This window comes from Camelus dromedarius, chromosome 1 (genome assembly GCF_036321535.1).
Source record: "Camelus dromedarius isolate mCamDro1 chromosome 1, mCamDro1.pat, whole genome shotgun sequence".
In the NCBI taxonomy this organism is placed as follows: domain Eukaryota; kingdom Metazoa; phylum Chordata; class Mammalia; order Artiodactyla; family Camelidae; genus Camelus; species Camelus dromedarius.
The window spans coordinates 104,583,655-104,610,281 of NC_087436.1; the positions used below are offsets into that span (position 1 = coordinate 104,583,655).

Here is a 26,627-nt window from a genome sequence, read left to right on the forward strand (position 1 = left end):
TGTCCAGGCCAGTTAACAATGCTAACTCTTAACAGATGCAACTAGAATATTTTCTGGGGTTACTAAGATTTCCATGATACATTACATAAAACCGGCAGATAGAAATTTTAGGTTCTGTTTTTCAGACACTGTGTGTGCCATGAGGCAGTTAGAACTGATGTTATAAGATCATATATGTATTTCCTCCCTCGTGTGAATAAACACTTGGATTTTTGATATGTGCTGGCCTGACTTGTTTTAATAGTATAAAGATACATATCATTTTCATATTAAGTGATATCATTAAACCGAAGAATTTGAGCACGAGGCTAATGAAATTAATAAAATTTTTTCCTGATATTTAAACATAATTCTTATTTAATTATTCCCCAAACCACATCACAGAGTTAGATGAGTACATTCATACCACTTAAGGAAAGGATATTATGCCTTCTGTCATATTTCTAACTCCATAAATAATAATTTTAGCAAAATAGTATGTCATTTTATTGCAAATCAAGTAATGAGAAACAGCATTATTATCCTATTTTACATTTTTGCTAAATTAATTCTATCAAATCCACATCAATGTAAACTTGGCTGCTTTTCAGGAATCTATTTTACAGGATGACTTCCATCATTTATTTTTCAGTGGTTTTTATAATATTCTCCAGAATGAACATTAAGACACTTACTATAACTGAAAAATAAAGTCACACTTTTAAAAATAAGAAATACATCTAATTTGGCCAATTGGTTAGACAATTGGTTTATATACAGGAACATTTTTCATCCGTTGAAAGAGCCAGATCTGAAGCGCCAAGATTTTGACAAAATTTTATCTAAGCCACACAACAAGATAAAAGCCTTAAAGTGGTTCTACTCTAAAAGATGAATGGAAAGAAATGTTTTGACTTTCTCAACTCTTACTGAGACAAGTTTAACAAAAATTCGTTTTTAGGAGTATTAGAGTGAAAAAATTTTGAAGTCTGCTGACTTCGTTTCTGAGTGGCCGTTAGCAGTTCTGTGAAAGCTAGTGGCCATGCCTGGACTCGTGTATCCTGCCGGACCACTTCTTGATTTGTTTCTGAAGGACTGCTCAGCCCTGACCTCAGTGTGTCTCACCCAGATTCATTCTGCAGGGATGAGAGCGTCAAATTTGTAGGGCGCGGTAAACCTTCAGATTATGCTGCTTAATTTGATTAAACATGATTATTTTCTCAAAGTGTATTTATCAAACACACAGATAGCACTTACTATGTACCAAACACTGTTCTAATTGGTTTATAAATAGTAACTCATTTCAGCCTCATAAAAAACCCTGTTGGGTAATTACTGTGATTATCCCCATTTTACAGATGAGGAAACTAAGGCACAGAGAGAATAAGGAACTTGCTAAAGGTGGCTGCTAAAGCCAATAAGTGGTGGAGCCAGGACTTCTTATACATTGATTTTTTTTTTTTTTCCAGAGGAGCAGAAAGATTCTATCCTCAGTCCCCAAGGTGGACCACCATCAGACTACCTTCTCCCCAACAGTCTTGGTAGCTCATGCTCTGTTTTCTGTACCCAATACTTGTCCGGATTACAAGTACATCAGATTTGCCTGTGAGAATCCAAAGAATCCCATTCTGAGATGCAATAGAATTGAATTGCAATGGTCTGTTTATTGACGCTGGCTTCCATAGCCATGAATCATCATATAAATAAATGTCTTCTTCAGACAGGAAGGCTCGGTAATTAGTATCACAGGTCACTAGTAAAAGGCATCAACCACCCCCCTCCCAAAACTATTTTTTCCTGGCCTCCTCCAGACGAGCTCATAACTCCAGTTTCAGAGGCTTGGAGTGGGCAAAGTGCTCTTACAGTTTCCTTTACATCAGTGAGGAAAACAAATTACCCTGACAGCGTAGTTAAGGGGAGAAACAGTTTTTCTGCCATCTGCCTCTGCCTTCCAAATGACTTCCATTGGGCTTGCCATTTGACACAGGCAGAGGGTGTCAAAAGAGGTTGCAAGAACTTTGAAAGTGAAAAATACCTTAGGAAGTTTGCCACTTTGCAAAAGGAAAACTGCTTTAAAAATACAACCCCCTCCTGAAAAAAATCCAATCCCCCAAACAACATAACTATCTAAAAAAAAAAGTTCTGCATTTATAGATAGATCGGTATCTACCACCATGCTTTCCTGCAAGTGAAAATTACTTTGGGGCGTCTCTGGGACATTTCAGTGTCCTTAATATTATAGAGGGCACTGAAGAGCTGTGAGTCAATCCTCACTCCAACTTGTTATGAGGATTTTTAAAAGCATCATGGACTAGAAGTCTGGTAAGAAGGATGCAGGAATCCACCAACAAGCCTTAAATCTATTAGAAAAATCTCCCCAAACCTCATTAATTCTAACCCCCCCCCATGAATAAATTGCTTTCTAGTTTTCTGAGTTCTTGGGTGCATCAGGAGATAGAACTGAAGTGAATAACAAGTTTTGGTTTAAAAAGAGCTATACCACTGTCAGGGCCTATTCGTGGCATTGGAGAGACATCTCTGTGTGTAATGGGGGAGATGGTCATGAATATGACCCTGTGCTCCAGTTCTTCCCTGTCCCCTGCTTTGTAAAAAGGAATTAAGTAATAGAAAATAGAGAGGTGGAGGAGAAGGGTAGGAAAAGAGGGTATGTCTTTGCTAACCTTTGTGTGAGAGGAGCAGTGAAGCAGCAGCATCGAGCTTGGGAGGACCTGGGAGGTATGAGTGTTGCTGGGAGATTGTGAATTGGTCCTTTCCAATTTTGTTTTGAAAGATGCAAACCAGAGGTCTATATTTTGCACCTCCAATGGCTATTTTGACTGTGTTTCTTTGGATGTGACCTTGTGGCTGATATTGGACAGCTCATCTGGAGTTAGAGCTGCAGAAAAATCAGGAGAGGAATCTTAACAATAATTAATAACACACTTGCCACTGATAAGTGTTTAGTGTTCCAGAGCCGAGATGGTTACTGTTCATGTTGGGCTGTTTTCGTTCTGAAGAAAATGGGGAGATGTGAACAGATGACTTCATTGCTATGGTCTGAATTTGTCCCCCCCCCCCCCCCAAACTCATGTTACATCCTAACCCCCCCAGATAAATGTATTAGGAGGTGGTCTGTTTCCAGACCAGTGAGGTTTTGAGGATTAAATGAGACCTGGGAAACTCATTTATTCTAGCATGTTCCACATTATAGATACTCAGCAAATGTTTATTAATTCAGAATTACAGATTAAATTATGAATGTAAATGCATTTTTGTTGAAGTAGTCAAGGGGCCCTAAAATGTTTTAAATGGGTATAATACATTAAAAACACATTAATTATTTTGAACCCCCTTGGAAAGCTGGTTTAAAAATACAAGAGGAATGTTTGATCAGTCTTTTTAAAACATTAAGTTGAACAAATGTGTTTTGATGAAATTGCTGTGGGTTCCAATGGTGCTGGGCTCTCTCTGTTTTCCCCCAGTCAGCACAGTGATGCTGTTTTATTTCTTAAATAAGGATTTGAGGCCTTACTCTGTGCAGAGCTGTATGTCCAACTCGGTAAAATGCTAATTTCCAACTACTGGATAGGACCTTATAGTTTACAAAGTGCTTCCACACACATTGTTTCATCTGAGCCTTACCATACCCTGCAGTGTAGACAAGGTACATTAGCTGACTTTTTATGAATTAGGAGCAAAATGCTTTAACGTCTTGTTTAAGGTCCCACGTCTAATAAATGGTCTAGGCAGCATTTAAACTCAGGGCTTCTGACTCTCCAAGTCCTATGCTCTTTCTGCATCACCATGTGTTATGGGCTGAACTTTGCCCCCCAAATTTCATACGTTGAAGTCCTAACCCCCAGTAACTCAGAATGTGACTGTGTTTGGAGACAGGGCTTTTACAGGGGAAGTAAGTTTAAATGAGGCCATTAGGGTGGGCTCTAATCCAATCTGACTGGTGTCCTTTTAAGAAGAGGAAGGTGAGACACCAGTGGAAAGGTTGCATGAGGACACAGGGAGAAGGTGGCTGTCTGCAAGCCAAGGGGAGAAACCTCAGGAGAAACCAAACCTGCCGACACCTTGATCTTGGACTTCTAGACTCCAAAACTGTGAGAAGTAAGTTTGCGTTAAGCCACTCAGTCTGTGGAATTTTGTTAGCAGTAGCCTAACAAGGCACCCGTCTTATTCCTGAACATCAATGGCTCCCACTGAGTGTAAATAAATTCTAATTCCTTAGACCGGCATTTAATACTAAGACTACTGTGACTGTCTCCAGCCTACTAACCTCACTTCATTAGAACTTCTTACACATTTAGCATCATCTCTACCTCTTTGGTGATATTGTTTCCTTCCTGTATCTAGGGGTTGAACTATTTCTGGTTCTTCGAGGCGAAGATCAAATACCATCTCCCTGACCTTTCTCATTTACTTTGCTTCTAGGAATCTCTTACTTAAAGTTAGGAGAACACACAGCCTCTGGAAACAGATGGCCTGGGTTTTGAGTGCCAGCTCTGCTACTCATGCTGTGTGACCTTGGGCAAGTTACTTAACCTCTCTGAACCTCATCCTCTCTCCTATGCATGGGAATAGCAGTAGTATCGTCACACAGAAGTTGGGAAGAATAAGTAAGACAGTGAGCCAGTAAAGCCCATTGTGAGTGTCCCTACTTCCCTGGCATCGTAAAAGTCCAATATACATACTTTATTTTCTTATTATTCTTAACATTTTCAGTAATTTTTATTTTCATTTAATTCTTCAAAAAAATTTCTGTATGATTTCATAATATTTTATCTGTGCTAATGTAAAAGCACTTAGGTCTTTTTATAACATTTTAAATTTGGTTGAAAATTCTGATTACAGAAGTAATGCATGCTCACAGCAAAAATTTTCATAAAAAAAGAAAAACAAAGATGTATCAACTTCCATCTTTTTTCTATATATAAATGCAGAATTTCAAAACAAAAATGTGATCAGAGTAAACATATGGCTGGTATAAAGTACTTTTTTTCAAAAGGGTAGGTATGTGTCCATATTAACAAATACAGTCTGCATCAGAGGTTCACCTGGGTGGCTTGTCCTGTTTCAGTCTATAGGTATGTTTTGTTTAGTATTCATGGTTAAAAAATTTTAGCAAACAAACAAAAAAAATCAGGATAGTTTACAGAAAAGTCACATTCTCCTGCTTTGGAAAATCTGAAGGTCTAGTCATACTGGGCCTGCGTTCCAGGAAGCCAGTTACTGGCTAGAACTTCTGTTCCAGTACTTTTACGTTGTACTCCTGGCCCATGTAGATCCCTGGTTTATATCACCATCCGTGATGGGTGTGTAACATTTTCTGGCTGTTTGTAAACACATCAGATCTCCTCACCCAGAATAGGCAATGTGAGGGCAGGACCTATTCTATTTTCTCTCTTAACCCTTAGATCCTCAGTGCTTCCTACTACTCAGCTCTTAATAACTATGTGACACAAATAAGTGAATGAACGGACTCCTGCGCGACCTTTTGCATATCCACACCATTCTAGGAGTGTATGGAGGATTCTGGACCCCATTGGAGCATCAGGCTTCTTCTGTCCCTGACTGTGACTCCCACAGCTGGACCCAAAGTGGGGCTCCATCCACCATGGTAACTTTGGGGAACCTGATGTCTTTCTTCCTGGAGAATCCTTAAGAACTTTTAAAAGGCACTATGTAATAATTGCTTCACTTCCCACCCAAATGCGGCCAACTCTGAAGCAGAAGATGACAGCTCTTAAACAGCACCAGTCAGCCTTTTAAAACATCTAGGGTTGGAAGAGAGTAAAGAAAAAGAAGTCTGCCATCATCTACCAGTGGTTGCGATGGCTTTTTTGTTTCTCTTCACTGTCTTTTAAGCAATGCAAGTGTCTTTTAGGCGCCATGGGGTGCACCCTGCGTGAGTTTTCTGTGGGTGTTGGCTCTCAAAGTAGAAGCTGGATTCAGGGACAGCTGGAAGGCTTCCTTGCTGCTCCACGCTGCAGGCTGCACGTGAGGCCCAACCACAAGATGCGAGGCGGGCCCTTTTAATCCTACACTGAGCCTTGGCTTCCAAAACCTGATCCTCCAAAATTTGGACTTATATAACTTATTTGTTTATTTTTAAGCCAGCCCTGTCCAAGCTGAGAACACTTAAGACTCCCTTTTAGAGGAAATTTGGAACCAAACATTATCATTAACTAAATCAGCAAGCAATGGTTCAGTAAAAACACCAAGCGGCACAATTCTGAGGACTTTCATCGTCCCCTTCCCGGTGGAATTACATCGTGTGGTGGTTTCTCTGAGAATCGTCCCCGGGACTCTCTCTCTCTCGCTCTTCCCCTCTGTCTCTCTCTTGCTCTCTTTCTGTCTCTCTGTCTCTCTCTTGTAAACCATGGCCTGAGTTTAAGGAGCGGGGCGCAGAGACTTCTTGCTCGCGTAGGAGCCTCTTTCATTTGACAAGGGACCAGGTTGTCCTTGTTCTATAATCACCGGCAGTGGTTCTCCAGCGAGCTCAGTGGATGGGGCCTCTGGAAGACACAGTGCCCTTTGGAGAACATGGCAAAGCAGAAAACACGATAAGACACATGTCTTTGTAACAGATCGAATGCTGTTTTATATTAGATTCTAGACATGAGGCTACAGGTGCCAAGGGTCTGATAAAAATGTCTGTGAAGAAGATGCTCTCTGCTATGCTATTTCTAGAAGGGAAAACATTCTACATGCTTACCAAGAGGGGAATAGGTAAATAAACTAGGACTATTTTCAATACATCCATTAAAGATTCATCAAAAGATTCTTTGGAGAGTCTTTAATGAGGTTGAGAGAAGTGGCTATGGTTTGTTAGATTAGAAAAAAAAGTGGAAATAGAGTCATGTGAAGTATGAGGCCAACTACATTTACTATATAGTCAGAAATCCTTAGGAAATACACCACAATTTTAGGACAGGTTATAGTTCTGCATGATGGAATTATAGGTTGTTTTTATTGTTTCTTTATGCTTTTCAGCATTTTCAAGTGTTTCCACAATGAGCATTTATTATTTTGATCATCAGAAAATAATGATGATAAGTAGCCAATTTTCTTGGTGGCGGCAGATTGGGGTCCACATTTTCTAACAATATCATGTTTTTTTTCTTTACTACTCTCCATCCTCCCAAGGCTCATCCAGTGAGGATCCAGAGGAAAAGACTGGGACTTAAGCTGAGGAGGATAAGACGGTCTCCTCTGCACAGAGACAGCGATTTCCCTTGGGACTGGGAGGTTTGTGAGCATCTACAAGCTGCATGTGTTCTGTCTGGATTTCTGCCTACAGATTCATAAAGCGTCACTCATTTAAGAAGGAAACGAGGCTGAAGGAACTTTGCATCTATTGACTGACCTCATCTTTGGGTGAGAAAGAGTTCTGGTGGGACTCACCTTCCCTCTTAGCTCCATAGCCTCTGCTCCCCTGAAACCACGTTGATGGAAGTGCAGACAGATATTTTCAAGGCAGCCTGGTTCAGGCAAGGTGACTGGACTGCACATGCTGAGCTTTGAAGGGTGTCTGGCCAAGAGGGGACTGGTTTATTCCTTGGGCCAGCCAATTCCTTCAGGCCTGCGGGTTTCTGCCATGTGTTAAATGGATGTAACACGACTCGAAACTTCTCTTGGCGCTGTGTCCCATGACTTCATCTACCACTGCCTATACGCATGGGGTGAAGTGCTCCCTCTGGGCGTTGAAGGGCAGTGTTGAAGGAGGACTTGAGCTGGGAGTGAGGAACAAGTCTTAGGATCATTTTAGGAAAGCAGCAGTGTCTTTTAGCTGCCAAGCATGGCGATAATTCAGTTCACTACATTCACCAACTGTTGATTGATTGTCTACATTTTGAGCAAGGCATCCAAGAATCCCCCAAACTCCTTAGAAAATGCCTCAGTTTCCTCCACTGGCATCCCATCTATATCTTTGGTTTAAGTCTTGACTCCCTGTGTGGTGTGGAACCAGCACTGGTCTTGAAATCTATGGGTCTGGATTGAAATCTCATCTCTACTCTGTGACTTGCAAGCACTGTGGCTTCAAGCAAGTTGCTTAATTTCTCGAAGCCTCGTTTCCCCCACATTTAAAGTAAGAATAAAAATGCCAGCCTCATGGGGTTGTGTTTGAGGAGGGTTGCTAAAATTAACAAAAATATAGATAGCTAGTTAAATTGGAGTGCCAGACAAACAAGTACTTTTTTAGTATCAGTGTGCCCTCAGTATTGCACAAGACATATTAATTACTAAAAAATTGCTTGTTTTTTTATCTGACATTCCAATTGAATGGGGTGTCCTTCATTGTACCTGACAACACTTTCAGCCTATTCTTGAGGCTGAAATAAAGGGGTTTGTCTGAAAGCTCCTGCTGTGGCTCTCCCCATGAGGCCCCACAATTAATTGTTTTCTTTTCCATGGCAGGGGAAATAGAGACTCTGATGAGGTTGGTGGAAGGAAGGTGAGGATGCTCAGAGAGAGAAGGACATCTCCATGGGAGGAATAAGGGGAGAGAAGACACAAAGAGGCTGATATGAGATAAACTGCTGCTTAACAGACATGTTTAAAGGCCCCAGCAAACAGTGTCCCTTGGTCCTGTGCGCCTTTAACACGCTCCGTTTGCTCTCTGCAAGCCTGACAGTGGACGTGACACCATGGGGCCACAAGGCGCTCAGATGGGGATGCTGAGCCCAGGGAAACCCCGTCTGGGCACGACCATTCATAGGCTTCAAAGGCCAACTGTTGTGTCAGACGGCGGGACTTTCCTGGAGGTGATTTTTACAAAGAAGGGGTAAAGGGGACGGGGTGCCCCAGAGACCTCACTGCAGCTCGGGGGAAACCCGGGGTGTGAGCTGACACAGGTCTGTCCTTCTGCTCCCTTTTCATGTCTCCTCTGCACAGTCTCCCCCAAACTGGAATCCCCTCTAACTTCAGCTCCAGGCTCATGGGGGTGGAGACGGACCAGCAGCAGGTCCACTCTCTGGCCTTCATGTGCACCGCCCGCTGCTCCCACGTCCCCAGAACCTCAGGGTGTAATTTTCCTTCTCTGAGCATCTGAGTGCTGGGTGAGGAGCTCAGCTGTCATCGGCTTCAGGGAATTTTTCCACCAGGATTCAAACTGGGGCCAAAAAAGCATGGGCACGCGGAAGGCATTCTGTCTACTATTCCAATATGCTTTTCTCTGTAGTTGGGGCATTAGAAAATATTGCCAGTATCCAGAGGCCTAGGGTAAAGTTTTGAATTTCATCACAGTGAGAAAACACACGAAGGGAGGCCATCTCTTACTACATTTCCTAATCCCTGTCATGTTTCTCCCCCTTTTAAAAATTTAGACATTAAATAGTATATAACATTAAGAAAAATGAAACGAATTCAAGCCAGGCCCAATGCAAAAGAGGAAAAAAATAAAAAGAAAAGAAAAAGAAAAATTCAAAGGGACACCCCAATCTGTTGGTCTGGTCCTCACTCTGGACCACAGTCAGCTTGTTACTTTTATTTTGAGAAAAGACGTAACATCTGACCATTACTTACTAGTTTTCTTTAACTTAATTTACTTTCCAAAATTTTTTATTCATCCTAAGAAAGTATATCTTTAAAATCTAGGGTTTGATGTGCTATATATATTTCCCCCAATATATGAAGATAAATATATGCTATTAAAATTTTAAAATGTTCATCTGTGTATCACTTAAAACTCTTTCAATTTGACTTCATGAAGTTGCTCGACGCCAGAGTCTTATCACTCAGTTAACAACAGCCAGTTGAGTGAGACGTTTACTCCATTTTGAGACGTGGACTTTGCGTGTATTAGCTCATTAGTCTTCCCAGGAACTCTATAAAGAAGGTGTTTTTATTGGCCCCATTTTACAGATAAAAGAAACTGAGACCAAAAAGGTAAAGTCAAGGTCATATTGCTGGTAAATGAAAGTCAGATTCAAACCAGAGCAGCCTGAGTTCAGAGTCCATGCAATCACCCCCTCCCTAACCACTTAGGAAAAAAACACAGGTATTGATCCCACCGCTCACCAGGAAAAAAGCAGGCAACAGTTCTGTTGAAGAAAGAGTTCATTCAGAATGAAAAGGTAAGAGCGTCCTTTCGGTAACTTCTAATGCCTTGCATGCAGTTCCCAACTTGCAGAGGGGCTGGATTCCAAAACTTGATTTAAAAGCAGTTTCGCCGTCCTCTTGCTCTGTGCCCCAAGGCATTCTGTACACACCTCTCCTGTTACACTCAGCACATTGTCTCTTAGTTGCTTACACATCTCTCTCCCCCAGGGCTCTGGCTGCTCCAGGCCAGAGACTTTGCCTTACATTTCCTTTCGTGTTCCCAGCACCCAGCACAGTGCGGAGACCCAAAGTGTACACATGTTGTATTAAATTACAAGTCATTTGTTTGGAACTCAGCACACATTTCCCAAAAGAAACACATTACAAATGGGAGTGGAAGCATTATGTTTCCAACCAGCCCACAAGAGTTTATTTAACCTTTCTAGTAGTCTACCAAGAACACTAATAAGTTATCTGGAACCGTGGGTAGGGCAACAGGTAGGTGGGGAACAAGATAGAATCTTCCTCCCCCTTTCCTGGGTCAGACCTAGATGAAATTTCATGTGGGTCAGAATTCATCTTCGACTCTCTCCAAACTGCTCTTTTTGCTACATCTCCCGTCTACGGGCGTCACTGTCTCCAGGCTTCCTACTCAATACCCAGCTGTGGTCCCTTGCCTGGGTCTTCCCTGTTCTCCTACTATTCTCCTACATAACCTACTTGAGACCTACTTGCCAGTCACGTTTCCCTGAATGCAGGCGAGCACAGCTGATTTTCCACAAGAAACATTCTGATTGAGTTAATTCTTATTAACCTGTGAGTGACAGCCTCTACTATCCCTCCACCTCCATTTCATCGCCCCTCCCTCCCCACCCAGCCTGTCCTCCACCCCAGTGCTAAGCACGGGACTGTTTACAGCACAGAAGTTAAGATGATAGGATTTGGAGACAGACCTAGTCTTGAATCCGGGTTCTACTTCTGAGTTATGTGGCCGAGGAAAAGTAATTTACCTTCTCTAAGCCTCACTTCTCTTATCAGCAAAATGGGAATAATTGTGGTTAATAAGAGAGCTAATACTTCAGAAACACTCAGTGTTATACCACTTATCAGTCACAGAGCTAAGGAAGTTTAGTTCATTAATTCACTTTATCCTCTCAATAACCCCATGAGACAGGTCCTTTTATTATTGACTGTAATAAAGGAGAGTGATTCATGAAAGAGATTCCTAATGGTAAATTAATGGTTATTTATTCTCTGCCTTCCTGCTTCCCAAAAGGCTTTGAGGCCAAATGCAACAATGGCAGAATTTCTGGCGGCATGGATGGGAGAGGACAGTCATGCCCAGGAGTAGATTTTTCAGGGCAAAGGAAGTGGGGGGTGGGGTGGGGCTGGGAGTGCTGGGGAGAAGCAGAGGTGGTGGGGGGCGCCTGTTACCAGATTACTGGGGATTGAAAAGGTATCCTGAGAATCCATTCCCTGCTGTGGTTCCTGTTTCCACAGCTTCTTCCTTTCCTCTGCCTCTGAATGTGCCGAATCTGCAAGTGGTCCAAGTTTTTTTCTAACCCCTTTCTTTCTTTTTTAATTTTTTCACACAGCCCATGGCAGCTGCAAGGTGGTGGGGGCCGGGCGGATGGCAGCAGCTGTCTGTATGTATGCGGTCTCTGTAGTCTTTCTTTGTGAGGCAGGGGCTGTCTGTATATATCACGAGCTACCACCTGGCAAGACATTTAGTTCCATCTATGTTGTGTAAATGTTTCCTGGATGATATCATACATGCATAAGGATGGGAGGAACTTCAAGATGTGGATTTCCAGCCCCTCACTGCCCTACGCTGGAACATCCTAGGGGGATTTTACCCTCTCACTAAGCAGTCAGCTTTAAATTTGCTCCGCAGTCCTTCCCATTGCCCCGAAGCAGAGATTTGAAAGCCAGGGGGGTATGCATCTGAACAGAAGCAACAGTCGTGGAACACACTGAGCAGGTGGCCGGCTCACCCCTGAGCCCCCTCAGTGGTGTTCTGGTGATTGAGTAACTTCACTTCTCTGGATCTCAGCTTCTTCTTCTGTCAGACGTGGAGGGTGGGCTGCACTATTCCTGGTCCCTCCTGAGCGTTAGGACTCTCCGATAAATTACCCAGGACAGATGGCTGCTCATCCTTTGTGATATCCCCCCAGGGGGCGGACAGTCCACCGTGACCCTTGTAAGCCTGTTCAAAGGTTTCTCCATCCTTAATACTGAGAAATTTCCCCTTATGCTAACTGCAAATTTCTTGGAATTTGAAGGTTTTTTTTTTTTATTGTTTTGGTTGTCATTTTTATCAGGACTTCTGAAAATATAGATAGAACTCTACTCTGTATTCCTATTTCAGTGATATTTTTGTACATATAGTGACATGTCTTTTTAAAGTTTTCAAAGAATTAATAGCAGTGAAAATCTATTTTTTATGACATTTATATTTAAAAGATATTTCACATATACCTTTTATTAGAATCTTAAGCTAAAAATAAGAAGGTAAATTCTATTCGTTTTTATAAGTGAAGAGATTCAGGATGAATAAACCTCAATTCCTTCAACAATATTTCTTCCTACAGTTACTAAGTGAAAGAGTCGGGACTCAAACCCAGGCCTTTACTCAGAGTCTAGTGCTCAGGTCACAAGAATTCATACTTAATTTAAACCAGCACCGCCAGCCAACATATGAGATCCGACTGCCTGAGTTTCTGCTGTGTTCTGGGTGTCTTACTAGGTGCTTCGCATACAGCAAACATTTCAAATTCTTGAAACAACTATGCAACGAGAGTATTATCACCCTCAGTTGAGAGATGGAAAAAAATGGAAGTTTGGCGAGATTGAGTATTAAGGAGTTTCCTGATGGCTGTGTGCTGAATGCAAAATTCAAACCCAAGCCCATCTTTTTCTTGGTGCTATCTTTCACTTAAATACGCATTGTCTAAAACAAGGCCCATTATAATTTAATCTTCAGGATTTTTTAAGGTCACACGAATTATATTTCCATGGAAGTACAGTTAACAGAAATGCTTGACTGGTGGAATTCCATTCAGCCGACTCGAGCCTCACTTAGTTACTTTTAATTTTTCCTGTTGTGAAATACTCTGCTTCTTGGTCTTTCTTTTCTGAGGTTTTTCTCTATTCTTTCAAAAATATGTTTTTACTCCTTTTTTTCCCTGGGTCCTGTTAAAATGTCTCTACTTCACATTTAAGAGATTGGCATTTAAAGGGAGCATGGTAGGGGGAGGGTGTAGCTCAGTGGTAGAGTGCATGCTTAGCATGTATGAGGTCCTGGGTTCAATCCCCAGTATCTCCATTCACAATAAATAAATAAAATAAACCTAATCACTTCCCCCTCAAAAAAAGTAAATAAAAATAAAGTGAGCATGGTATTCTTAATTAGAACTTGGATGATCTCCAGTAGAAGAATGGGGTTTTCGCTTGTCTTTTCCTTCCCAAATTCCAGGTTGCATGTTCCAAGATCATTTTAAGTTTATTCACAATCCATTTTCCTGACAATTTACCTAGCTAACCCTTGCCCATTTTGTATCTGCATAACTCACTGCCTATTCTTCAACACTCTAACTTCATCTATGAAATGGGGATACTGTGTACAATGTGGGGAGTATAGCCAATAATTATATAGTAGCCTTGTATAGGAACAAATGGTAACTAGACTTATCACAATGATCATTTTGAAACGTATAGAAATATTGAATCACTGTGTTGAGTAACGGAAACTAACATTGCATTGTAGGTCAATTATACTTCAAAAATAAACAAACACAGAGAAAAAGAGATCAGATTTGTGGTTACTGAAGGCAGGGGGTTGGGGGCAGGGGGACTTGCATGAAGGAAGTCAAAAGGTACAGACTTCCAGCTATAAGGTAAATGAGTACTAGGGATGTAATGCACAACATGACCAATATAATTAACACTGCTGCACGTTATATATGAAAGTTGTTAAGAGAGTAAATCCTTAGAGTTCTCATCACAAGGAAATCTTTTTTATTTTTTTCCTATTTCTTTAAAGTTGCATCTGTATGAGAAGATGGATGTTCATTGAACTTATTGTGGTCATCATTTCATGATATATGCCAGTCAGATCATCATGCTTCACCCCATAAACTCGTAGAGCACTGTTTGTCAATTATATAATCAGTAAAACTGGAAGGAAAAAAACCAAGGGATGGGGATAATGATTCCTGTCCTTTCTACATTTCACAGATTTGGTGATGTTCAAACAAACAACGTGTGGGGAAATCACTCGGAAAAGTATAAAGAACCATGGGCACAGAGAATTATAGTATATTTTGCTTTAGAAAAACTTAAACTGTAGAAATGGAGCTAAACAACAGGGATTGTTCGGGGAGGAGAAGATTTGGATGTTCTGGATTTATTTGTTTGCTATATGTCATGTATACTAATTATATAAAATAATTTAATATGTTATTAAATAATTTTAAAAGAAGGGCTTTATATGCATTATTTAGAGTAATGCCCTTTTCAGACCATAGCCTGACGTGGGTAAGTGTTGCTTAGACACAGGATTGATGCCTTCTGGTTTTTTGCCTGTAGATTCTTGGCTGTTCTACAAACCCCACACCTGATATTGTTACGCCTCGTGTCAGCCCTCTCTTGCAGAAGTTCCCATATCTTCCAGTATAAGGAAATATTTTCTAAATATTAACTCTTTTTGTGCAGTTCCATGATGACAATGAACTCTGGCATCCATTGAGAAAATGCTCAAGGGCAACAAGGACATTACAAATTCAGTAAAATCTCTAAATGGATTCACATTTAGTTTATTACAACTGCATCCATATAAATACAAAATATGCAGACATGTCTGAGACACTCTTCCATCAGGCATGTATATGACACTCAGGAAATATTTGTCAAATAAATGCATGGATAAGAAGAGAATATAAATATGCAGGCAATGCTTCTGATATATGTGGATATTTTTGACTTTTTTTTCATAAATTCATTCCCAACCCCTGCCCTGGTGACCAGAGCTCAGAGCTTGGAAACTCCTTGGATAGCTTACCAAAGACCCAGTATACAGTAGGCACTCTCCAGTCATGTACTGAACATACGTATGAATGAATGCTACTCTTGTCTCTTAATTAGATTACAATTTGGAGGACAGCAAGGACATTGCAGGCCCTTGGGCGTCCCCAGCAGAACCCAACACTGTGCAAAGAGAGAGCTGCCTGCTTCCAAATAAACTAGGAACTTGATCCGTGTTACCTACCAACAGATGCACGTCTGGAAGACCTTATTGAAAAGGAAACATTTAAAATTTAAAATACCTAGAAGGAATAGAGTTGTCTTTGATTCTAGAACATTCCTTGTGTTTCCCTGTGAGAGTAAGTGAAAGAAAGGACAGAGTAAGAGAAGCATGAGGAGAAGGGGAAGGGCCCACGAAGCAGTGCTGTTGGCTGTGAGGACGGGAGAGCATCTCATTAGGGGCATAGAAACCTCATCTCTTGAAGCCCGCCTCAGTCTCTGCTGAGTAACCTGAGGCCTCCTCAGAGAGAAGGCGATGTACCCAGCACGCTCCCAGGTGGAGATGAACGGGCAGAGGAGAGAGTTCACTGCGTCTTGAAGTGGCAGTGCAAAAGCAATTTACTTATTCATAGATCATAAACTAAAACATATTAGGTATTTTATGGGCAGTGTGACATCGAGAATTCATTAGAGGATTCACTCACCTCAACAATGCTGGGTAGAGCAGTCTGATCATCTTGGAGAGAAACTCTTAATATGGGTTCTTTTTGGAGGCTCGGGTGCAGAAAGAGACAGCCTTGTGCACCCTGAATCTGGTGCCCACTTCACCTTGCAACAAAGGAAGTGAAAGTGTCAAAATGAAGAGAAGAAAGTCAACATTCTCTCTGAGGGGAAAAATGCAGACATAAGCTTTTTTTTTTTTTTGGTGGGGTGGCGTGTTCGGAAGTGCTTTGATTACAGAGGATATCTGTAAAGGCAAATAAGAAATCATCTTTTTTTTATTTCTCCTTTTTCCCTGGGCTTGTCCTGAAATCTGAGGCCTGATTTTTATGTAAGAGTGGCCTGCAAAACAAATTACCAAAGGGGAAAAGGAAAGAAGTGATGTTACAGCTGCTTTAGGTTAATTTGATTTTCTTTCATGTTTCCTGGCTGCCTTGATATTCCTGACCTCAGTTAGTTCTGTAGAATTGAAGTCATTGGGTGAACTGGGTCCCCCAACCCTAGACAGAACCTTAACTGTAGAACTGTAAAACGTCACAGAACTGTAAAACGTAAGTGACGTTGAACGCGTGACTAGTTGAAGAAAAGGGATGAATGAATCAGCAGTGGGATGTTGGTCAAGACCCCTGACCTCTCTGGCCCTTTCTAGCCCCTCTTAAGTGACATCGTGCAGCTCATGAACCCACTGGCCTTGCCATAAGGTGACCAACTTGTCCCAGGCTTTGTCAACTTTAGCAGGGAAAGCCTCTGTCCTGGGAACCCCCTGATAAAGGTAGACTGGGACAGAGATCACCCTGGGCCCCTGTGACCCTTGCTGTGTTTCCAGGGTAAACTGATGAGCAAAACCCTGAGCCTTGAGCTGCCCTATCCTGCACCCCTCCCTTCACCTTATCAGTGGGGAATGGATTGGGGTATGTCACAGACGCTAACGATCGTTTTTGCCAATTCACCTTTCCTCATCACCTCCTTCATTGTTAGCAGAGTCCTGATTTTATCCTTTTGTTCCCCTGCCGACTGTGCCCAGAAAAGGTGACTGTAACCCCAGGTCACCAAGATGGGGAGAGATCTTGATTAACCTAAGCCAAGCATGCAATTGCACTCTCCTTGCCAGAGACTGAGTTAGCAGGGAAACATGGTATGCACTGGTATGGTATTGCTAGCTATTAAAACATTGACATGCTCTATAACGTTTGGTAAAGAAATGTCCCAGTGCCCCAGGTCCTGCCCCAGGAATGCTGTGCTAAACCTCCCCCATTCAGCTACTAAAGAGTTAATGTCTAGCAACACTGGGGGCTTCCTGGACCCTGGCTCCGGGTCTTCTGCTTTGTTGGTTCGATGCCCTTTCCTTTATATATTATTTAATTTATAGACTAACTTGCCTGCGTGTGACCTAATTCTGGGGACAGGTGGCAGCAAAAACAGCTCCATCCTCTTTCCTAAGGACAATGGTCCCAGTAGCTGCTATCAGGGTCCTGGGTCATGGTGCAGTCTCAGTGCTGCTGTTCACCACGGCAGAGCATGATTCTGTGGCCGTAGTTCTATGATGTGCTGGGCATAGCCTCTAAGCTTCACGGTGCCCTGGTTTTTCAGGTGATACAATCTTTTAATAAACTCCTTTTCTGCTTAATTCACTATGCCAGTTAACTTTCATATGTACCACGCCACCCAAAACTTAATAATGCCAAACAATAACCATTTATCCAGCTGTGGGTCATCAGTCTGGACTTGGCTCAGTTGGGCTCAACCGTGTATCTGCTGGGTTGGCTGAAACTGGCTGAACCAGGGTGACCTTAGCTCAGATGGCTCATTTCTGCTCCGTGTGATCTATCATCCTAGCAGATGAGTCCTCCAGGGACTTGATCACAAGGTGATCATATACTGAGCACATGGTGGTGGCAGCCTTCCGAAGGAAAAGGTAGTGATAGGGTACAAAGCCTCCTGAGCCCCAGAACTGGCAGCATCACTTCTGCCCCATTCTGTTGGTCAAAGCAAGTCACAAACCCAGACCAGATTCAAGGGCTGGAGAAATGGTCTCTGTGACTCGAGAGTGTGAGTGTAGAAACAGGGAGAGTAGTGTCTGGAGACATTTTTGCCAGTTACCACAATCATTCAGAGCTTGTATTTGGTGCTCTAACTGCAATAAGACAGCAGAAGACCAGGGCGAGGGGAGGCCCCTTTCTCCTTAATAGACTCAGGGACACTGTGGGAGAACCAGGGTGGATGAGAGCTGCCTCAGTTCTGGGAGCGAAGGCCTGGTTTGAGGGAGATGCATAGGAAGAAGGTTATGAAATACCATCAGGCTCTACTTTGATTTCCTCACATTTAGATGTGGTGGTTCATGATTCATCCCACACTCTTCTCCCATCTTGCGAAGTTTACTTTCAAGTTTCCTCCCCACTCAAGTAAAAGTGAAAATGAAAGCCAAGATCAGTTAGATGAATGCTTTTCTTATATTGCCTGAGTTCTAAAAGGGGTTGAGTTTAAAGAGAGAGAAACAGAGACAGAGAGGGAGAGAGAGGGAGAGAAAGAAAGAGAGAGGATAAGTGAGTCTTCTTAAAAGTCACAAGGAAGGGCATTAGATCCTTTTTGGGCTGTGGGATACTCAGAAAGAGAAGTGACTTTTAGTTCCTCATCTTTCAAGGATGTGAATGGCCTTAGGCAAGGAGTGAAGAATCAGATGTGCTTGTGGGTTTTCCCAGTAAAGCTAAGGATGACACACGGTCTTAGAATTCAAGTTAACTAGGAGTAATTCAAAGTCTACTGACTTGGCAGAATTCTCTTTAGTTGCCAGTCTATAAATCAAGGAAAAAGTTGGGAGAAAATTGAGCCAAGAGGACATTTACATTGGAGACTCCATGAGGGTGAGGTTGGTACCTTCTTTTCACCCTTTCTTCCTCTGCAGAGGCCGGCATGGTGTTCTGTGTACAAGGAACGTTCAAATATACTTACCAACTATGCTTGCCTCTTGCCTCAGAAATCTAGAGGGTCAAACTTTTCAATGGGGACTTTTATTCATTAGGAATTTGGAGGTTATGGGATTAAGAGATACAAATAACTGTGTATAAAATGGACAAGTAACAGGGATATACTGTATAGCACAGGGAATTATACCCATTATCTTATAATAACTTTTAATGAATTAAAATCTGTAAAAATACTGAATCACTATGCTATACACCTATAACTAATATAATATTGAAAATCAACTATACTTCAACAAAAATTTTTTAAAAAGAAGGAACAGAAAGCAAAGCTAGTTATCTTGAAGAGAAATGGAACTGATCTGAAGGATACCAGGGAAGCTCATCAAATATAAGGAACTAGAACAACCAGGCCTTGAAAAGAGCAGAACCAAGGCAACCCCAGACCCTCAGCAATGACAGTAGTTGGGCCAGCCATCTACAGCACTGCTGCGATGCGAGTGGGAATGTGATTGGCCCAGTCTCACACAGGGCTCACTCTTGACCAAGAAACTATGGCCAAGGGAGCAGGGCAGCTATGACTTAGGGGCAATGCCTAGAGATTGGGGATTTACTGTGAACCCAGCAGCCACCCAAAGAACCACCTGTGAAAGACTGTGAATGAGTTACCTTTTGTGCATGACAAACCATCTCAAAACTGTTTAAGACAACAACTGTGTTACTTGCTCATGATTCTGTGGGTTAGCAATTTGGGCTGGGCTCAGCCAGGTGGCTCATCTGTTGGTTTCACTTGGGGTCAATTTTATGGCTGCCGGTATCTGGTAGCTTAACTGAGGCTGGTTGGTCCAAAATGGTTTCACTTACACGTCTGGAAGTTAGTGTTTGTTACCAGCTGAAAAAAACCTACTGCTACTCCATGTGGTTTCTCATCCTCTAGTAGGCTACCCTGAGGTTCTTTACGTGGTGGTCTCAGGGAGGCAAGAGAGGGCACACTCCAGTGTGCCTCTGTCTAAATCACATTTGCTCTTGACCTGTTGATCAAAGTAAATTACAAAGCCAAGCCTAGAGTCAAGGTGTCAAGAAATGAACTCTATTTTGTGGTGGGGGGAGGAACAAAATCATAAAACAATGAAGAATGCATACAGGGATTGCATAAATTTATGACTACTTTTTGTCACTCACCTCACTTTATACTGGTCTCCGTGTATTCCCTAAAATAGCATAATTAATTTTTCCTTAAAAAGTAAATAGGCTGCTTAGAGCATTAATATTAACCTATAGGAAGATTTAGTTTTAACCAGAAACCCCAATTCCATATTTGTCTGAGTAAATCTGGAACTGGATAAATCATTAGCCTGATGCTTGAGACTCAATCTGATGGGTTTTTGAAATGCAATTCTTTGTCAGCTGATACACATAACACCAGATTGTCAACTTGACCTTAGATTCCATTAATGACAGTAGTCATTCCTTGAGTAGGTATTGTGCACTAGGTAGTGTTATACAAGGTCTTTAATCCTTGCAATACTCTGTGAAGTGGGAATTATTATCCCCATTTTATGGTTGAGGGACTGCAGCCCACAGGTTAAATTTCTTGCCTCCATTATAGAAGTTGTTCACATCAGAGACAGGGTTTGAAATCAGGTCTGCCTGAATCCCTGGGCTCTATCTACCCTTTTTGGCACCTCACTGATATTTGTTTGTGTCCAGGAGAGAATCTGAATTACATGGATAACATGGTGAAGAAACACACACTGTACTGTCTTCTCAACATGGTCAATATGGTGAATGGAGAGAAAATGTCAACGTGTCAATGGTCAAATGGAATTTCTTTCTTCTGTGTCTTCATTGAAGAAACCTCAAGGATTACCAGGCCTGATCTTCAGGCTTCCACTGTGGAAGCAGTTGCATGTTTGAAAAGCCTTCCTTACTGATTTTCTTAAGAAAAAGGTGAGGAGATCAATGACTCAGAGAGCATGGACCTCAGGTTGACTCGTGGGTCCCCTGCTCCACACCTCGGCTTGAGGGCTGAAGGGCTGAGAAAAAGATGGTATTTTATTGGTCACTTAGAAAATGTTTTAGTAACTGTAGGAGTTAGTTGGAAATGGTCAAAATACATAATTTTTGTTTAATAACTGGAATAAATACATATAAGGAAATGATTGGTATAAATATATACAAGCATGTGTATTTACCTCTCAGTTTCAAAGGATTGTGATCCACATGTTTGCTGGGAGTTGAGTATTTGGAACTTGGTTTGCATTTTCCCCTATAAATGATATTTCTAAAAATAATTAGTTTCCAAAACTTGTCTCTGGTTTGTTTAACTCTTAACATTCTTCAAGCTCAGTCTAGTTTTCAAGCCACCCAATCTCCATTTCCAAACCATGTTCTCAGGATGAAGATATATGCTGAGGCCCCAGTCAGATCAGGAAACACATACAAGTGGAAGCCAGCACCTCCCCTGGAGTCAGCATGGAAGGTGTGTGTGGGCAGGGGGTGAGGGGCAGGGATTACAGGCAAAGGGCAAGGGCAGGCAGGAAAGCAGAGGATCCACGCCATGTTTTTTGGGTAAATTCTTAAAGGAACTAATATCCATCAAGTACCTATTATATGCCAGGCCCTGTCCAAGATACTTGTCAAACGATCCCAATTTCTGCTCCCAATAGTCCAGTGAGGTAGGCATAATTATCTTATGTGTTCCATTTTATAGGTGCAGACTTTCTCAAGCAACTCACCCAGTCCCCAATCTAGTAAGTAGCAAAGTTGAAACTTGAACTCAGATCTGTTTCCTTCCAAAGTCTTTGTTGTTTCCATTCCCCGAGATACTGTTTGTCTGCTGTCAGAGTGGGAGGTAGACCTAGTATCTTCATTTGTGCACCAAGAAGAGGGTGGTGGGGGTGAGTATAGCTAAGTGGTAGAGCATGTGCTTAGCATGCACGAGGTCTTAGGTTCAATACCCAGTACCTCCATCAAGAAGGAAAAGGAGGAGGAGGAGGAGAAGGAGAAAGGTAGGAACTATAGGTCAGTAGCTGAGCAGGATTTCTAAACTGAAGAAGGAGTTAAGCAGGAATGGAGACGTGTCAAGGAAGCAACAAATATATCCACCTCCTTTGTCCATAGACAGGGTGTTCCTTAGGTAATTGTTCATAATTTGGGGTGGGTCACATTATTGTTATTCTCTTGACTTTATAAGTGCATGAGTGCCATCTGACAGTCTGATACTGGTGAGAAAATGCAGTCTACTCTTTTTCAATCTCCCCAGCTCTGTGTCCTGAAGAAGTGAGCAAGGATACAGCATGAAGTAGTCATTATGAAACTGGGGTATGAATTCAGAGCAATCTGGGTTCCAGTCCTGGATCTGCTCCTTTTGAGCAATGTGAGCTGAAATGTCCCTGATTGAAATATTGGGAGAAGAACTCTACATACAAGTTACAGGGTCACTGTGAGGACTCATTAAGGTAATATAGGGAAAGCACTTAGCATAGTTAATCCAACTTAGTAGGCATTCGTTTAATTCTGGAAAACTATTTTGGTTCAATTATATACCAGTTATGGGAGCTCATACAAATTTACCAGTTGGGAGAGGCTAGATCCTGCTGCTGTAACAACCATATGAAAACACTAGTGGTTAAACACACAGCAGAGAAAGAGGGCTTGCTTATATGACATGGCCATTCTGCACTGGCTAAAGCTTGGCTTCCCCACGCCTCTCTGGGACCCAGAGCCACCTCTCTCTGGAACATTGCCAGCCAGTGTGGCACATGGAAAACAGAGGAGCCCAACATGAGCTGGAAGACATGTGTCACCTTTGTGTACTTGTCATAGGCCAATACCAATCATCCAGCCACTCCTGAGTTCAACAGTGCAAAGGTGGAAAATCCTCCTGTAGGGACGGAAATGGAAGGGAAGCAAATTGTAATATTTTATCACATAATCATATAATTATTCACCAGCTAGTCATCCTGAGTCCCAGCTTTCTGTAGAGCATCTGTACATAGTAGGCCTTCTTGAATAAGAATATTATCATTAATCTTTCAAGTGTTTATGGGGCCCCCTTTCCCTTTGTTTGGCCAAAAGAGGTGTCAGACCCCAAAAGTCCAAGTGTGTCTTAGGTCATTTTGCTCAACATCTGGAGAGACTCAGCTCTACCACATATTTGTTCCTAAATCACTGAATTGCTCACTGAATTGGCTGCTGAGCCACTTTTTCCAGACAGGAGAAGAGGAAAAACTTACTTGCAAAGAGAAAGAGAAGGTTCCTCTTGGCCAGGCTGAGGCCTCTTTTGGAGATTGGCCATCATAAACAGAGGAAATTTATAACAAGGAGGATACCCCAAACAGAGAATAAAATGGAATTCCAGGGAGTTGGCGGGGAGGCACGGAATGAGGGGCTGCTGTACCATCAGAAGGCTGGCTGTCATCCGCCCGCCGTGTGAGCTCAGACAAGTTCCTCACTGCCCCGTGCTTCGGTTTCTTCATCTGTAAAAGGGGGTGGTTGTGGTGGGGGTCCTGACTATCTCTTATTGAGCTGGGAAGAGAGTAAGAGGAAATAATATATATGATGAGTTTTACAAACCATAAAGACTATTCCACTGGGGTTTAACAAAAGTTAAATTTAACCGAAACTATGATGGTATGTGAAGTATACCTGATTCTAACAATAATTTGGTAATAAATACGGAAGTGGTTGTTGAGTCCAAAAGCACTAAGCAAATTCCCAGTTCTTCAAGCTCTTCAAAGGGTTGCAAAGAAGAGAAAGTTATATTATTTAGGTGTTCAATTTGCTGGCAACCATCTCACGCTATAATTCAACATTAGTCACAGTTGAACAACTTTTTTCTCTAGACAATTAGATGAAGCTTGCAAACACAAAGACACAGCATGGCCTCCCAGAACAAAACAAGACGCACCGAGTCTTAGGGCAAGATTGAGAGATCAAAGGCCAGGTGGGCTGCTTGCATGGCTGCTTGGGTACCATTTGGTATTGTTTCTGTATTTCACTCAGTCAGTGTTGCTCAACCTCCACTTCTCCAACATCAAAAAGTATTTTTAGTCCCTTTCATTACAGGAAGCCCCTGACATTGTTCTCAGAGTTGGTCAGATGGGGGAACACGAGTTCTCCATTGTCAGTCTGCCTGTAAGTAAGGACCAGCACGCGTATCTACGTGTTGGAGGGAACATTCACTCCCATCCGAAGCAGCATTTCACATGTGACCATTGGAGGGGACTAGAGAAAATGTCCCCTGTAGTCCCCTAGAGGCAACGTGGCTTAGCGCTTCACCAGGTAGGTGGCTTCCTAGGAAATTTTCTCTCACCTGTTAAGCCTGGGGCAGGGGCCCTCTTCCTCCGTGTTCCTGTATCCACCACTGTCCTTGTACCATTATTTGTATCACAAATACTCAGTCAGGCAGTGCTTGTTCTGCCTGGCACTGTTCTAAGCGCTGTAAGTGTGTTAACTCATGAGACTGTCACAGCCACCCTAAGAGGTGGGGACTTTTTAGAATCCACTTTTTCAGATGGGGAAACTGAGACATAGAAAGGTTATGTAGCTTCCCTCAGGCTGTACATCTCGGGCTGTTAGGAGGATTCAATAAGGTGATGTCTGTGAAGGGCTTCACCCGGTGCCTGGCACATAGGAGGTAAATATGCAGAGTCTAGGACCGAGCCAGACTTCAAGGGGCTGACCACATTTGTACTAGCTGGGGGCCAGAGGTCTGCTTTCCTGACTCCAGTCTCAGCCGGTGAGAAAAAAGTCCCCAGGAAGCTCCCTACTTAGCCTCTTTCTTGCAGTGGGATCTTGGCCAGGTTACTTAGTTCCTCTAGAAATTGTGGTCCTTATCTATAGGATGCGTCTGATGACTGGGCAGACCTTCCCGGGTCGAAATGTTGCTGGTGTGGACACACGAGAGAGGGGGCAGCTGTAGGGAATATGGCTAGAGAGTTTGCCGTCAACATCTAACGTTTAGGAAGAGCCTCTGGGGTGGGGGTTTGCTTGTGCCGAGGAAGACCGTTCTCCACTAAATTCAGAACTCTATCTGATAAGAAAAGGGGCTCATTTTTGAGACATGCGAATCCCTAGAACCTCCGAACCAGACACAGTGATAACATCAGAGCATGGTTTAAGGGCACAGAGACTGCGGTTAGTGTGGGAGAGTTCTTAAATGTGAACCGCAGCGGCACTTGAGGGGGCAGGAAACATAAATTCCGTCTCTTGGGGTCTGGGGGCAGAGCGGATGCTGAAAGAGGTTGGTGAGGTGGGCAGATCTAGCAGGAAAGTGGGGGGAGAGGTCGATGAGGGAGGGCCAGCCACCAGAGTGGCAGTGGTGTGGATTCCCCAGTCACCCATGTGTTGAGTGTGACACTGGTTCTTACTGGTACCCATGATAATTGGTACTACTGAGTCCACCCAGCCCTTCCGCCTTCATCTCGAACTTGACCAGAGCCAGGACAGATTAATCTCCTCACTCCTAGTCTGGTGGATGACTGGAGGGAGGCCTAGAGATATTAAGTGGCACCTCCACCTTCTTACTGAAGGTGGCTGAAGTTGGGGAGAATTTGAACTTCAGACTCTGAGTCTCATACAGGCTCCTTCTCAGCCCTCCAGAGATTCACGTGATGTAAACTTTTCCATTTCCTTTCTGACTTTGGAAAAACTGCTGCTCACTTCCTTCTTAAACCTGACTCTACAGATATCAGCCCATCCTGAAGCACTTCCTTGTGGGGCTCAGTGAGGGGAATGTGTCCCCCACGCCCCACATTTCCTTGGGGGCGGGGACTCTCGGCCCCCTCCCAGGAGAGAAGCACGTGGGAGAAACATGTCTGTCACTCCCCACTCTTCCTTCTTCACCCCCTAGAAAGAGAAGTGACTTCCTCTGGAGGGTGAGATAGGGGAAGGCTCTTCTAAGGCTCTCCCGCAGAGCAGCCTGCTCTCTGGAAGCAGGCATCCTCGGCGTCCGGGTGGAAGCAGACCTGTGGGTTAGGGCTCTGGCCCATCTTCTGGGAGAGGGTCTGTGCCAAGGTCTTCAGTCAGGGGAAAATATTCAGAAGCCCAACCATGTCTTAGACAGAAGCCTCCACCTTCTCCAGCCTCACTGCCAGAAACAAAGCAGCTTCTTCCCCATTTCTGACCAAGCCCTCTGTCCATTTCTCATTTGGATCTGAACCCAGAGAGGGAGTGGCTTGTGGTTAATCATTACCATTATGGGCCGCAATAGCTAGTGCCTTAGTTTTCATGTTGGGTGGCATTCGTCTCCTCTTTGGATACGATTGGGTGTGTGGGAGTGTGTGTGTGTGTGTGTGTGTGTGTGTGTGTGTGTGTGTGTGTGTGTGTGTGTGTAGTTCTTAAGGAATATGCAATTCTGTTGAATTCCTTTGTCCTGCCCACAATAATTTACTAATTGATTAAGTCAGCAGGCATCCATTGGGTACTTGGATTGAGCCTGGTTCTGTTCAAGGAGTCAGGGATACAAGACGAGAAGACACATTTGCTTCTCTGGAGGACCTATTGATCTGGTGGGGAAGCAAACCTGCAAATAAGCAAATATAAAACAGAAATGGTTGTTGCAGTGGAGACACACTCCATGGCCTTCATGGAAGAAGGCGGCTTGAGCTGGGAGGTGAAAGATGAGGAGCTGGTTAGGTAACCAGGAGAAGGGAGGGCACCCTTTCAGACAGAGAGGCAGATGCTAACTCAGGGGAGCACAAGGAAGAATGGGGTGCCCAGGAGCCACAAGCAACTCCCCGTGGCTGGAGTTGGAGTGCTGGGGGCGGGGTAGGGGAGTGGCAGGAAGCTGGAGAGAAAGGATGAGGCCAGTTTACCGAGTCATATTTGTGCTTTGCTAAGATTCTTGAACTTTAACCTGTGGAGCAGTGTTTCTCAAACTGGATGATAAGCATCACTTGGTTGACTCTTGATCAAATTCTGGATGCCCCA

The 26,627-nt window shown here is 43.0% G+C and overlaps 1 protein-coding gene across 2 annotated transcripts in view; it reads right to left on the bottom strand.

Annotated features, from left to right (window-relative positions):
- RBPJ (recombination signal binding protein for immunoglobulin kappa J region) overlaps positions 1-15,905 on the bottom strand; it is a 199,408-nt gene extending 183,503 nt beyond the window's left edge. The window contains exon 1 of one of the 2 annotated variants that reach the window (XM_031436374.2): positions 15,756-15,905. In XM_031436374.2, coding sequence (XP_031292234.1) covers positions 15,756-15,787 — 32 coding nt within the window. In that variant the 5' untranslated portion in view covers positions 15,788-15,905. The remainder of the gene's footprint in view (positions 1-15,755) is intronic. The other variant, XM_031436391.2, reaches the window with a different exon arrangement.
- Between the last annotated feature and the right edge of the window lie 10,722 nt (positions 15,906-26,627).